We start from the raw sequence: 14588 nt of genomic DNA, 5'->3' as shown, positions 1-14588 counted from the left end.
AAGTTCAGCTCACATGTTATTGAGTTCACTTCACTTCAAAATCAAAGTTGAAACATTGTTAACTCATGAAACTTGGTTGAAATTACATGACTCACTTTTATAAGTTGAAGTAAGTTAAGAAAAGACTTTACTATGGCTTATTGTTCAAAACTTTTTTTACAGTGTAGAAATACTAATACTAAGCAACAAATACTATTTTGTATCAACTGTGCCACTAGTTTACAGGCAATAACACTGATTTCTAAGTTATTTGAACAACAGTGGCGAATCACAGTCAACTTGACAAAATAATATAAGTTAAGATAACACCAGGCACCACAAGGGCAAATCATTTTTTACAGTGTATAGTTCACTTGTGACAGCCAGTTTAAGAATGTTAGTAGGTAGAGTGTGAGTAGTCAAAAAATCATAGTACAGTAGGTTTTTCTAGGCTAGTCTTGGCTGACTAGTTGTCAAGGTGCATCAGTTCTGATTGAAACATTTACTAAGGATGGATTTCGACAAACTGTTTGAATATCATTTTCTCCTTGTTGCAGTTTTGTGTTTATAGTCCGCTTAAATCATTGATCGACATGTCAATCACAGCTGCCTGTCTTGTTTATTTATTTATTTATTTGTTTGTTTTTCTCCCCTGAGGAGCGTGACCGTGGCGGTTATAGGGCACCGGGGTTTGTCCTGCTTGGTGAAAGTGAGCGTGCCAATAAAGCGGGTCGCCGGCTGCTTTCCAGCTATTACCGTTGACCTTTGGAGATGAATGTGGGAAGACAGGAACACAGGCGTGTAAAAGAGAAAGCAATAACGGCCGTCCTGTGACAGGCTCCCATTGCCGCTGTGTTTACGTACCTCACTATCTAGCAGACCTTTTCCCAACCCCCCCCCCCCACACACACACACACACACACACACATACACATACACACACACATACTTACCACCACCCCCACTACTACCACCTGTCCAGCCAGCCTCAAATTAAATTTCATTTGACATTTATTCCGTTACATAAATATTTCATTTTTTGATGTGAACATTTGGCGGCGGTGGAGGCACTGTGCACAGTTAGTGGTGATTGGGGGGGGGGGCATGATGTGTCGTCTGAATGGAAACGCCAGGCAGTTTTTAATATTTATTCGTAGTTGATTATCGCCGAGGCCGATTGGAGACGGGGCTGGCCTTTGTTTACAAGCTCTTTTGAAGTGAGCGCCTCATTGTCAGCGGGCTCTTTCATGGCGACGCCCTCGCGGAGATGGAGGGCGGCCGAGTTGACGCAAACCCAGCAGCTGCAGCACCATGTGCCGCTCAAAACAAAAACAACCAGATCTCCTTCTCTCCTCTCCCTCACACTCACATTCCCTCTCACGCACTCATGCTCTCTCCCCGTCTCTCTCTCTCCCTCTCTCTCATTGTCTGGAGCCTGCCTCTCAATTACGCCCACTCTCTCTCTCTCTCTCATTCTCTTTCAAGGCTTTTGTTTGTTTGTTTTTAACCTGTATCTCATCATCTCTCATTTTTGGACTTTTCGCTTTGATTTTTTATTTTTCTCCACTCTCTCCGTCTCTTATTCACTAAGTCACTTTCTCTTTGTGTCGTGCAATGCACACCCTGGCTGTTGGTCTGGGCACTGTGGCGCTCTCTTTCATGTGAATATGCCTTGCTGCTGGGTCTCGGTTTCAAACTCATTGTTGTTTGGACTCGGGCGTATGCATTGTTATTTCCCTTTGGAAATAATTACTGTGGTTATTATATAGCTGCTGCGGATATGGAGCTAATGTTTACAGCAGTTTGTATCCTGTACACAATTTGTATCCCGCAGTAAGACGTTCCACGCGGCATCAAAGCCAAACAGGTGTGTGGGGTCACGACAGTAGGTGAAGTGGATGTACGTCAGACTCTTAACTTCATTACAATAGCGTATGGACAGACCCAAAGAGAGTCTGGCATGTGTCAGCATCAGCAATTTCATTGGAGTCGGGGGGGATGGAAGATACAATCCGCTTTTTAATTAGCTGGGTTTCAGACAAGTGTACACACACACACACACACACACACACAGAGAGAGTGAGAGAGTGAGAGAGTGAGAGAGAGAGAGAGAGAGAGAGAGAGAGAGAGAGAGAGAGACACACACAGCACAGTACTCCACCTTTGTCCAGGAACACAGACATAGAATGGGACCTGGGAAGGATTAAAAAAGCGAGTCCTAATTAGACACTGACCAAAACCCAACGCTTTTCATGTTCTCATTACACGAGGGGGCTTCATATTCCATCCTTATTTTGATGGTGTCACAACTAGCACAATAGCTTTGGCAGCGTTTACTCATCCATAATGAATGGGGACGCTAAGGATTGAAGCGTCTGCATATCACTGTCATTATTTCACCACTCCATCCAAATAGCCGAAATCGCCCACCCCCATGAACAGCCCAGTCTCTTGCAAACCACTGACCGTGTCTCCATGTGATTTATGGGAGAGGGACTGAGGCGAATACATCACTTCTGACATGTTTTGTCAGGAATGACCGCTCCAGTCAATATTGCTACAATGAAAGGCGCTCACACCAAGGCCTGAACATGTCATGTTTTTAAGATTAGAGGCGTAATCATGAGTGTGTTTAGCGTGCTAGCTGGCCTTTGACCCAGTGTTTTCATGGTTTCCTGAAGCAGCTTGGCTACAAAGCAAGCATTATGATAATGAGCTATTGAAATGCATTGTAAAACATGACTCAGGGTCCACGTATTTCCTAGCCACTGCATAGTACAGTAGATGCCTTGCTCCTCTCAGAAGGACCTGTTGCGTGCTCACATGACATCAGCTCAGAGGTGTGTGTGTGTGGTGTGTGTGCTTTGTGTACACTGTGTAGGGCCAGGCCTCTGTGATGGACTGCCCTGCCCGCTCTGCAGTTGTCTGTGCCGTGGCAGTGGTGCTTTGTCATTTTTGTGCTTAGACAATGTAGAGGTGTATAGAAGTGTGTGTGTTTGTGCTGTGTGTGTGCGAGTGTTTGTGCTGTGTGTGTGCGACTGCCCACTCGCTTTTGCATCTGAGTTTTCCACGCTCATTAAACATAACCCTCGGTCACCACGCCAAAACTTGGTGGTGTTTTCTTTTCTGAAAAATGATCTTTCCGCCCCAAAAGCAAACAGCATAAACATCGCTGTTCACACGCTCTTTATTCACCCCACCCTTCCCCCTCATCCCCTCACACCCCCATAACACACACACACACACACTCTCTCTGTCCCTCGGTCTCATCTGTAATGAGAGACGAGAGGCCAACAGTGGCTTCAGGACTTGTGAACGCCAAGGCCGCATTAAAAGGCATTAGTGGCGTATTCTGCTCCATGTCCTATTGTGTCTCTCCAGGCAGTGCGCTCTGATAGGCGCTCTTAATTATGGCCAGACAGCTCGCGTGATTAGCACCGATCCTTAAACTCGAGGGGTCTGCCTCGCTCATTACCACGGGTCTCCAACTTACTTGATGAGCGTGAAAATACGTGAACGCACCCCAAGTATTTGATATTTCCTTGTTCATGCGTGCACAGTGAGTGATTACTCCCCTCTCTCTGAAACCATTAAAAACAATCAAGGTTTGACAGTGTTGCTGTGGGTGTTGTTGTTTTTTTCTTTCCTAAGAGCTTTTGATACTATTTCAATTCAGTAGAGGCACACGCCACTCAGGCAAAAAGCCATCGAAGGCCATTTTGAAAACTCGAAAGAGCTTTCATGTTCCCTGTGTTTTCTCAGAGATGGCAGTCACTGGATGGTGAACGAATTACACACCAAAGTTCAAGTTCTCCATTATGGTGCTGTCGATCTGAAGAGTGTTGGTGATATTGGGTCTATGGCGTTGGGTGATGTCTTGTTTGCATTGCTTTAATTACGTTTATATTAAGTAATAAGTAAGTTCTGTTTGAATTAATGTTGTTGTTGTTGTTTTAATCAGTGTTGTTGATGAAGTGATGTGAAGTGGTGAAGGCCCTGCTCCAACTCCACTCTGTTCGTGATATAGTAAAATCATTTGGTCTACGGCGTTGGGTGATATGGTGTTTGCATTGCTTTAATTACGTTTATATTAAGTAATAAGTAAGTTCTGTTTGAATTAATGTTGTTGTTGTTGTTTTAATCAGTGTTGTTGATGGAAGTGATGTGAAGTGGTGAAGGCCCTCCTCCAACATCACTCTGCTGATGCCTCTCTGTTGAGCTTCATGTGAATATCACACACACTACTATGTGGGCAGGACTCGATGTGGACATTTGTTGCATTGTCCATGTCTGTCCAACACCTAGTCCGTTGTTTGTGTTTTGCTGTCATTTGACCCTTGACCCTACCTTCACCTTCGTTACAGAGGCTGACCCTCCTGCACGTGAACAGTAACCAGTGTCTGGACATGCCGTCTGACGAGGACAAGATGGTGCCCACCCTGAGGGACTGCAACGGCAGCCGCTCACAGCAGTGGATCCTGAGGAACATGACCCTCAGCGCGTGAGCTGCCTTCTCCCCACATGACCCCTCGACCCTTAACCTCTGACCTCCAGCCTGCCAGGCTGGCACCCCTCCCACCTGAGAGAGCCTGTTGGCCCTTGGCGTGCCCAAAAAGGGCACTTGACATCAACCACACACTCACTCACACACAGACACACACGATACCATTAGTGCTGCTACTGTTGCTGCTGGGACCTGTGACTGTGTAGGAACGGGCGAAAGCACCCTCTCCCCTCAGCCTCTACTGCATGGCTTAACCAGCCTATCTGTGTGATTGAGTGTATTTTTGTGTGGGAGAGTTTTTTGTTTTTGTGTGTGTGTGTGTGTGTGTGTCTGAGATTTAAGAGAGAGGTTGTCATGAGGACTTCATCCCGCCCTACCTGCTCAGAGACTGTTAGTCGAGCTCTTTGTGCTTCAGTCACCAGGAGCTGACCACCCAAGCGTCTGTGGACACTCACAGGACTGTTGCTCCACTCCAGACAAAACCCAAAGCAAGACTGCATTACCCAGAGTGCTCAGCAGATCTAGCTGTGGAACCTTTTCCATATCTAGAGATCATACAATCACCTTGCATTCTGCACAGTACTGCACATACTTTCCGATGCAAGTACAACAACACGCAAGGGGCCTGTCAATTAATATCACATCTGACTTCCCTCGTCCATATCTCTACTTATCAGACCTGTATTGGAAATCTTACTATTTCTATTAAATACATCATTTTAAGGAGAGGACTACTGTTTGGAGAAACCAGTTGTCAGACTTAGACCTGTAAGTAGATATTAATTTTTGCAGAATCAGATGAAGAACTGCCATCTTGTCTGCATGTCTCTTTGCAAGAAAAAACTAGTGCACCAGTGACACTGTTTAAGACGGCAGTTATGGTGTGGGAAGCTTTTCAATTACTGCAGAGATATTGACTTGTGGTGTATTGATTTTGCCTTAAGGAAAGTTTGAGTTATCGTATCATTAATAGGAACTCATTGTGTGGACCACTGAGAAGGGTGGATGGAGCCACTGTTGCTACGGAGAGGTACTTGACACGTTTCTATCCATTGTTGTTTAAGTAACTACATTCTACCTGGAAGCAAATCCTTTTGTCAACTTAACACAGGGACGTGTGTTGAATCTCTCTGTTTTTTTATTATCATTTCAATAATATGTTGCTTAACTGATATTAATTCAATTTTAGTTGTTTTTTTGTTATTAATGGGGCATCCCAATATCCGTTTTTTTTTTTAGTTTGCAGATTTGATATTAATCCTGTTTTATTTGGGTCGTTGCTGTTGTTTGTTTTCAGAAAACACTTATTTCCCTAAATAGTCAAGTGTCCTATTTATAATGAAAAAAACACTGATATTTCAGAAATGTAGGGATTAAGTGATATGACAGATGTTGATTACCCGGTGGGCTAAAGTGAAGGGTCCATGTAACAATGTAGAAAGCCTCACCAAAATAGCAATGCTACTGTATCTATAGGCAACACATCATGATATCCCTCAAGCAGATATATGACAAGACAGTATGAATACCTGTACAGACAAATCATTGTCATTCAGCCCTTGACATACAAGCCTTGACTACAACACAAACTACTGTACATTTAATTTATTATTTTTGTCATTAACAACCATACAATGCAGTTGGCATATTGTAAATAATATAACCAAAAGTTTTTGAGCACCACTGTACATACACAAAAAAAAAGATTATTTTTTTAAGATGCAACTTGAAAGCCCTATGGAAATTTAGAGTGTAGACATTTACTATATTTAAATGCACTAGAGTATTTTGTCATTATTAGCAGTTTGGTTGGATATACTTTATCACTGTAAGCTAAACTGACTTCAAAACCCCTTTACATATCATCAGACTACTTTCAAGATTTTACATTGCATAATGTTTTCATGCATCGGCACTTCTTGATAGCTTTATGTAGGAAGACCAGATTGATTTAATCAAAGTTGTATTGTTTACATGTAGTTAATTTGAACAGCTAATTTAGTCTGATTAAGTCCATTAAAATGGACTAAATTGAATAAACTAAAAGGGGTGTTGTTACTTAATGACAGAGGAAGGAACACATTCAATCAAAACTAAACTCTGACCCATGCTACGGAATGTGAATATTTATCGTCTATGAAACCGGTTGGTCACAGAGTGACTTTCATGGCGTTTTTAAGTGCATGGTACAAAACATAGCAACATAGATTGCCTTTCAACTTTGAAATGTGTAACTTTGTATTAGTCTTGAAGTGATGTTAACCTGTTTGTACATTTTTTGTAAGGCAAAAAAAACAACAACAACACAGGAATGGATTGAGTGTGTATTTATCATGCATACTCTAATGGATTCTACTAACAAACTGAACTGTGAGCTACAATAAATCACTGTTGATGAATGTAAGGACTCAGGCAACTCATTGAGGTCACTGGAGAGGGGGTGGTTGAGTATGCATTGCTGATGCTGATTAGCTCCAGGTCACACACACACCTCACTGCACCATTGCCGGGCATGACTCACGGCCACAGGAGAAGAAGGGACCCCGGTATCAGCAAAGGGATCAGCTACTGAAGAGCGGATGCTTTCTAGTTCTGATTAAATGCCCCACAATCCACTCTGGCTAGTCAAAGACTATATTGATCACAGCAGTCACAACACTGACCCCACAGGCCATCCTTGATCTACAAAAAAAGCCTTTTAATTCCATTGTTTGGTTCCTTATCGCTTTGTATTGCAACTTCAGGTAGATTTGATTGATTTTTTTTTTATTACCGGGAATGTTTGCATTCATTATTGTATTTCTCAATGTCCCACTCAACTCAATTGTTATTGTTAATTCAGTAGCTGCCATTGGGTTTACATTTATATTAAACTCATGTCATACTGATAGAATTCAATCCTAAATATGGACTTTCCCCCTGAATGTATCCCTCTCTCAGTAGGTACCTGTCAGCATTGAATTAAAAGCAAAAATTGTGTGCATGTTCCGAGTCACAACACCATACCTTGATTGCATTTCGCTCTTGGTGGTGTGAAAGTGTGTGCACGCGTAGCAGGAGGCATTTTTTTTCCGTAACAAATATTTGTAAACCTCTCCAAGGCAACCACTCCAGTGTAATTAATGAGTCATGGCGGGGCGTGATCTCACTCGGCCTGCGCTGCTCTCCAGCACCTTTGCGCTGTAGGGACACAGCCGGCATCACACCTGAGGACACAGCGACGGTGGCACAGCCAACACACACACACACTCTGTCTGTCTCTCTCTCTCTCTCTCTCTCTCATGCACACATGCACTCTATCACTCATGCATGTACACACATACATATGGAAGCACAGAGGAAATTCACATACACACACACATAGGCACACACAAACACTAACAAGCTCACAAAAAACATAACTGCAAGCAACATAAGCAAAATGTACAATCACACACAATCCGAAGACACATACACTTGAAACACAAGACTGTAAGCAAAAGAAAGTCACAAAATCCCAAGGAATGTACACACAAACATACACACACACACACATTCACACAAATATACCTGACATGGCCACAGTGACAGCAGGGCTGGCAGCCCATTACGGGACAGGTGGTTTAAAATAACACCCTAATGGTGTCCTTATCTGATGCTGCTCGCTCCTGCGAGGCTGACCTCACTCTCCATGGAGACGGAAAGTTAACGCGTTGGAGTCCTGCCACGCCACACCAGGGCCTGGCCACTAATCTCTGTCGTCGGAAAAAAAAGGAGAGGTGGACAGCGAGAGAGAAGGTGGCAAATCTGAAGGAGCCAAAATGGTGGCTGGGGCGAAACAGTTGGCACTGATTTACACGGTGCCCCCTACGCAACACGTATAGGTTTCTCCTGCAAGTTTAATAAGACCCCTCACACACTGAGGTGATATTTCATCCTCTTCCACAGAACCTGTGTGCTCAGCTCCAGCCAATGTGGTGGTGATGGTGGAGGGGGTGGGGGTATCAGGATAGGCAATCTCTTCACTTTTGGGGAGTCTGACTGGCTGGCTCTCGTGCAGCAAACTCTCTCTTTCTCTGCTCACAACATTATTAGAGAGAAAACTTCTCCCTCGCCTGGAGAAATTCGCCATGCTCAGAGCCTAATTCCAACAGAGCCAATTATAATTGAAGAGCTTCAGAGCCATGTAAACTTATATAGAGAAGCAATTTAAAACAGACACCCCCAGAGACAGTCTGTATGCTTAGAGACCTGTCCACACCTCACACTCTTGTGTTGTGCTGTGTTTCTTTTCCGTTCTATACACATCAGTAGACAACAAGAAGAGCATTTCTCCTGGTGGGCTGGGCAGGAGAAAGGAAAGAAAGAGAGAGAGAGTTCAGGACTCAGTGCACAACCTTGTTTCTCATCTCCCATGTGCTTGACTGTGAGTGGATTTGACCGTGTGCTCTCTGCATTTTCTGCTTTCCATTGTGTCCGCGCGAAGCCCTGTAATGGAGTCTAGGGATAGTAATCAGCACCATGGATGGCCCTGTATTCCATCTCCATCTGCTGCTTGCACACATCCACAGGCGGAGTCCAAGCGTAATGGTTGAGAGGGCTTGTGCGGCTCACAGACCGGTGCTTCTCAGAGACTGGTGCCTCTTTGCAGGTTTCACGCATGGCCATTCAAGGTGAGGGATTGTGAGGGGCGAGGTCTACTGCAGCCTATGGTATTCGGTCAAATAAAGAGAGAGAGAGAGAGCGAAAGAAAGAGAGAGAGAACACGGGAGAGAGACAGTTGCACAGAGCACAAACATAAGATACCTTTCTCCTCTGGTGAAAATGCAGTCACGCAACTGTAGGACTACATTATTGTGGCCTGTGTGGTTTTCAAGTGAAAAATAAGCATTATTCTGAAAGAGGGGATTATATTGTAGATTGTACTGTGGCTGGTGTAGTTTTGATATAAAGCATTCAATACAAAATGGAGCATCCCTGAAAAACTATGCAGCCCTGCGGTCACTCAGGGTCATGTCCACTACGTTCCTGAAAGCTGGAGAGAATCAACCCTCAGCAGAATGACTGAATCTGTCCTTCCCTCGATGTTTGTATCCCTCTGAGCCTCAGTTCATTTCTGCTACAGCGCTGTAATGGCTTTGCAAAGCCAGCAGATGTAGCCAGTTTACTTTTCCTTTCCCCGCTGTCTCGGCTGTCCAGTTGGCCCTGTCAGAGAACATGATGGATTCACTTGTCAACAGCTGCTCGTTATCTGCTGCTCACGCAGCGAGGCCGAATCACATTACAGATGGACCTTTGGGTGTCCTCTCGTGAGTTTTAGGACAGCTCGTCACTGGGTGGAAGAATGCTGTGTTGGACTTTGGGCGAAAGAAAACCAGGAGGCGAGCTATCGCTCTGTCACTCACAGAGAATCAGGTCCTGTCACCGCTCCATTCAAACAGAGATTGGAAATCAGTAGCTCTGCAAATAACATTCCTGTATGGGGATTTATTTAAGGGTCTTTTTCCTGTTAAAAAATGTGATTTTTTTTTCCGTCAGTAAGTGAGAGTAACGAGATCTTCAACAGTCTAAAGGCTGATATTAAATCAGGCTTCGTGCAGGGGCTCTGATGGCAGTGATTAGGGAATGAGATGGGAAATGAGCGGATGATCCTATGAAGTGATTGGCTGAGCGTCTTGGCGAATGACCTCAAGTGCCATCGTCGTGGCAGAAATATAGTGCTCAATGATTGCATTTCCTCTGTCTCCTTCTGATTAGATTAATAAATCAATTCAAGTTTCTCCATCCCTCTCACCCCCACCCCCGCCCCCTTACGCCTCCACACCAGGTCTTGTCCAGTCTATTTTTATGAAATGGGTTACACAAGAACATCAAAATCCCTTTCATCAGTGTCTGAGGAGGACCTATATAATGGCTGGTGCTGAGGCGGGGAAGGGAAGGGACTATGGCATCTGCTCTCTCTCTCTGGATTTGTCGGAGATAAGCGCAATTTCCCCCCCCAGAATGACAACGGCAATCTTTCAAAACAATGTGGATGTTATCATCATCGGATTTCGATCAGATTTGTGGGAGAAAATTGATAGTTGCTGTATTGCTGTTGTCCGGCCAAAATTGTAGACAGATAAATATTGCTCGGCTTTCCTGTCTGCCCTTTTCTCTGGCAGTATTAGCTCGTAATTGCAGTGCAACCAAGCTCATTTGGTCTGCTGTGTGAAAACAATGCCTTAAATGTTTCTGCCACTAATTCTTATATTGGCAGGCAGAAAAGAGAGAAGTGAATATTCTCAAACCGCTGGTCTATGACTAAGAGGCCTCGCTCAATTAAAGCAATTGTTCCATCTGAGTTATGGATGTGTCCCTCGTCACTGATCTCGCCGGGGGCTTGCCATAAATAGTGAGTTCCCTTGTACCATATGCCACTGCGTTCAGCACAACAGATCGCCTTTGATTCTGCCTCCATTTGATGCTAATGAGGGAAACAGGGGAAGAGGACACAACTCTGGTTCCTTTTCCTGATCTTAAAATGATGTGAAGTGAGAGAGCAGGGACCCTTATGAGCAAGCGCGAGGAAATGTGGCGAAGGAGAAAAACAGAGGGAAGACGTTCTGCGTTCTGCACTTTCTAACTATTCTGCTCTCCAGTCCGTGATGTTTTCAAGCTCACAGCGTTTAGACTGCCATAACCTGACGGCAATAAGTGTAATTTTGCTATTACATTGTATTGGTACAATTGACATTTGGGCACACAGGGAAAGAAGCGCCTGTCACTCTCCTCTGTGACTCATCTCTATCATATGCACAGACTGCTTGTCCAAAGACACGGTGTGAAGTCCATATTTCCCCCGACTGCGCCAAATATTTCAACATAAATACCCCTGGTACAACTTCTCACAGTGCTTTTGCAAAAGGCCATTAAGTTAGAGTTGGTGGACAACATCTGAGCTGGCCACTTCTCATTAATGAGGGACAAGAACGTTGGCTCCCTGACCCCCATCACCTCAGACTCATTATAAAAAACCCACTGACGGCAGCAATTGCCCTGCACTCAATTGTTCTTTTTTACCTGCTGTAATCAAGGCCTGGCAACTGACAGTTGGAGGTGCACCAAAAAAGAGAAAAGACTGAATGCGAGAGAGAGAGAAAGAGAGAGAGAGAGCTATCGTTATACCAATTATCTTATCCAGTTTCCATCCCTATACTCTCTAGCACACCTGGCAAAGAGTTTAGCCCAAGCGTATGTGTGTTTTTTTAGACTGCTGCGGACTGAATATGGTGTCAAAGGTGAAACGTCATTAAAATGACAGTCTGTAGTAGACGGTGGCAAGGCTTAGAGGGACTGTTGGAGAGTGAAAGCACTTTCGGCAGCTGGCCCCAACAATTATATTGATCTTTATAGACCCACTTAAAAAATCTAATTGTTTGGAAGAAATGTCAGTGCCAGGTGAAATGTTGAGCAAAATCCATGAAGGTTTACAATGCCGCTGTTTAAATAGTACCCTACTCGTAAGAAAAGTGAACGTTCAGTGCAGCCCGATCCTACAAAATCATACAGAAACATTTCCTTGGATCTGAAAATCCATCTGCTACCGGCTATTCAAATAACATGAAATGTTCAAAAGCATGAACTTCCTTGCTCCTAATGATAATATCCTGCTGCAAAGACACACAGTTTCCCATCACATTGCACACACAAAAAGGTAGGCTACAGTACATGTGTGAAGGAGATGTGAATGTGTGTAAAATGTGTGTGTGTGGCCACAGCAGATTCCCTTGGGCTGACAGACATTTTGCCAAGAGAGCCATGAAGAATAAGAGCCGCATGAACTAGCACAAAGCCAATCATTTGTATGCTGAGGGCCATATTTCATGCGGTATGGACAGGACCCATGTTCTACTCTGCTACATTCCCCTGGTGGGGGCTCTCGTGAGAAACACAGTTTGTAATAAGACTTGGATGGTGATTGGGGGGAGGGGGGTCCAGTATAACCGCTTACTCAGTTAAGACTATGAACATTATCACCCCATGGGACCAAGAGAAGTAATCTCCAGGTAAAAGTTGAGAGATCAGGGGCAGGAAGGTTGTGGTGAACTAGGGTAAAACCCTTTAGCGGATGAACTAGGGTGAAACCCGTTGGCGGATGTGACCGCAAGGGATACGGAAGTGTGGACGTATCGTTCACCTTCACCCAGGAATCGCTTGGCCCTCAGCACGTGTGACACCTCCATGGCTTTGTGGCATTTCTTAGCTTGGTTAACAGTTGGGTGTGTTGATGAATCATAGTGCTGAAGGAGAAAGCAGTGGCACACAAACAACGTGGCCAATGAGCAATTAGGAGTGTAAAAGAACTGAGAATGCGGGACCAATGTGTAATTTCACGTTGGAATCGGAGTGATTACGTTATTAAGAATCACTTTTTTCTTTTGTTATTCATTTGAAATTACTCAAATTCATTCCTCAGTCCTCTTGGGGGTGTGCCTATAATTACATTTCCAATTGTTTTTATGATTAGAAGAACTGACTAAACTCAGGCTCATTTTGAGTGGCATGATTTCCTACCATATCTGTAACTTTTCATAGGTACATCTGATAGTATATGAGTTTTTACATAGGCCTACTGTTGGTTACAGATGAATGATCAAATTAAATGAAAAAACAGAGATGAGAGAAAAATCACTATGGCATGTATTATGCCAGGTTCACTTCACACATACCTTTCCAGAAGCTGTTGGGAGGGCCGGATAATTATTCAAAGTGAAAATTATTTTGCCCTTAAGGCATAGTCCTAGGAAATTCCTCATGTCAAAAAATACAATGTTGCCCGTTAGTTTCAGAAGAGTGAAGATAGCCCCCACTGTTTACAGTCATTATCCCTCATTGAGAAGCATGAAATCCACCAGGTGAACAAACACAAAAGCATGTGGCCCCTTTGATAGCAGAAATGTAATTTGGAATATCTGATAATACATTGTCTAAAATGTTAAAAAGAAAAAAAACCTTAATAAAGGCTTTATCTTTTGCTGTTTAGTGGATTGATTTTAGCAATAGCTAAGCAACTGGGTAAACTAAAACTCTATTGAACTAAAACTGTATGCGTCATAAATGTCTAATTGCGCTGTGATTAACTCGTCAGATGGCAAAGATACATCTAAAATAGCAAACATAATGTTGACTTCGCCCTCAACATCTCCAGCCTCAAACTGTATCCCACCCCCTCCCGGCAAATAGACTCAGTAGGTAGGCTACGACTGAAGCCACAGACAGCAGTGCATCTTTGTATGAAGCGCACATTGCGCAGAAGAGGAAACCTATGGGAAAACACAGCAGCCGTTTCTGATATCTGCCCTTTAGATATGACATATTTTATAGAAGACTAACGCCTGGAAAAGGAAATCTTGAGCGAGTTGACGCAGACAGGAACTGTGGAATCAGTCGGACAGTAGGCTATAATTGAAAGTCTATTGCGTTCTTCACGGTGGTTTAACTGTATGCCGATTCTATGTGTTCGTACGGACAAGACAAAGCAGCAGGAGGAGGGTTGTAAACTGAGTCTTGTCCGATACCAACGGTTTCAATTTCACACATGTGCGGACCTTTAAAAACAACAACGTGTGTGCTCTTTCAACAAATCTCAGTAATTGTCCAACGCAGCAGCTACATTGGATTTATGGAGTGCTGACACATCTGCAACTTTCAACTCGAGGTCTGGACTTCTCAGTGAATATCTAATGCCTACCCGCTTCGTTCTGAGCTGGATGAAAAATGAGCATCGCACCAAAGAATATACAGTAGCCTACTGATCACAAACTAAAGCCTCCTAAATTGCGAATGGTTTTTCACTGACTTGTGCCTGTTTTCACTAGCCTACCTTAAATCCACCTTTTTGTCAAAACATTGTTTTATTGTTTGTTCCGTGGTAATTTTCTGTCATGTATCGGTAAAGATATTTACTTGTGGCAATATATAGCTAGGGATAGGCTATAGCATTTTTCGGATCCTTTTGACTAAAAGAAATTGCGCATAACAGTGAAACAATTGCAGCAACCACAATTAACACTCTGTAGCCCTACTAAGTGGACTGCAGAAATTAATCTTCGAGATTATTCCTATCTTCCGTTGTCCTCATAGT

General features: G+C 43.7%; 1 protein-coding gene across 2 annotated transcripts in view; it reads left to right on the top strand.

Moving 5' to 3' along the window:
• Positions 1–6883, top strand: part of galnt13 (polypeptide N-acetylgalactosaminyltransferase 13) — a 36219-nt gene extending 29336 nt beyond the window's left edge. Inside the window, exon 12 of one of the 2 annotated variants that reach the window (XM_076263564.1) lies at positions 4344–6883. In XM_076263564.1, the coding sequence (XP_076119679.1) occupies positions 4344–4484 (141 nt within the window). In that variant the 3' untranslated portion in view covers positions 4485–6883. The remainder of the gene's footprint in view (positions 1–4343) is intronic. The other variant, XM_076263563.1, reaches the window with a different exon arrangement.
• Positions 6884–14588: the final 7705 nt, after the last annotated feature.

This window comes from Alosa pseudoharengus, unplaced genomic scaffold (genome assembly GCF_046254945.1).
Source record: "Alosa pseudoharengus isolate Yale_2024_CS ecotype anadromous, Long Island Sound unplaced genomic scaffold, YU_APseudo_1.1 YU_APseudo_1.1_scf_3, whole genome shotgun sequence".
Lineage (NCBI taxonomy): Eukaryota > Metazoa > Chordata > Actinopteri > Clupeiformes > Clupeidae > Alosa > Alosa pseudoharengus.
The sequence above is the reverse complement of the archived record's forward strand: the minus strand, read 5'-3'. Positions and strand labels throughout refer to the sequence as shown.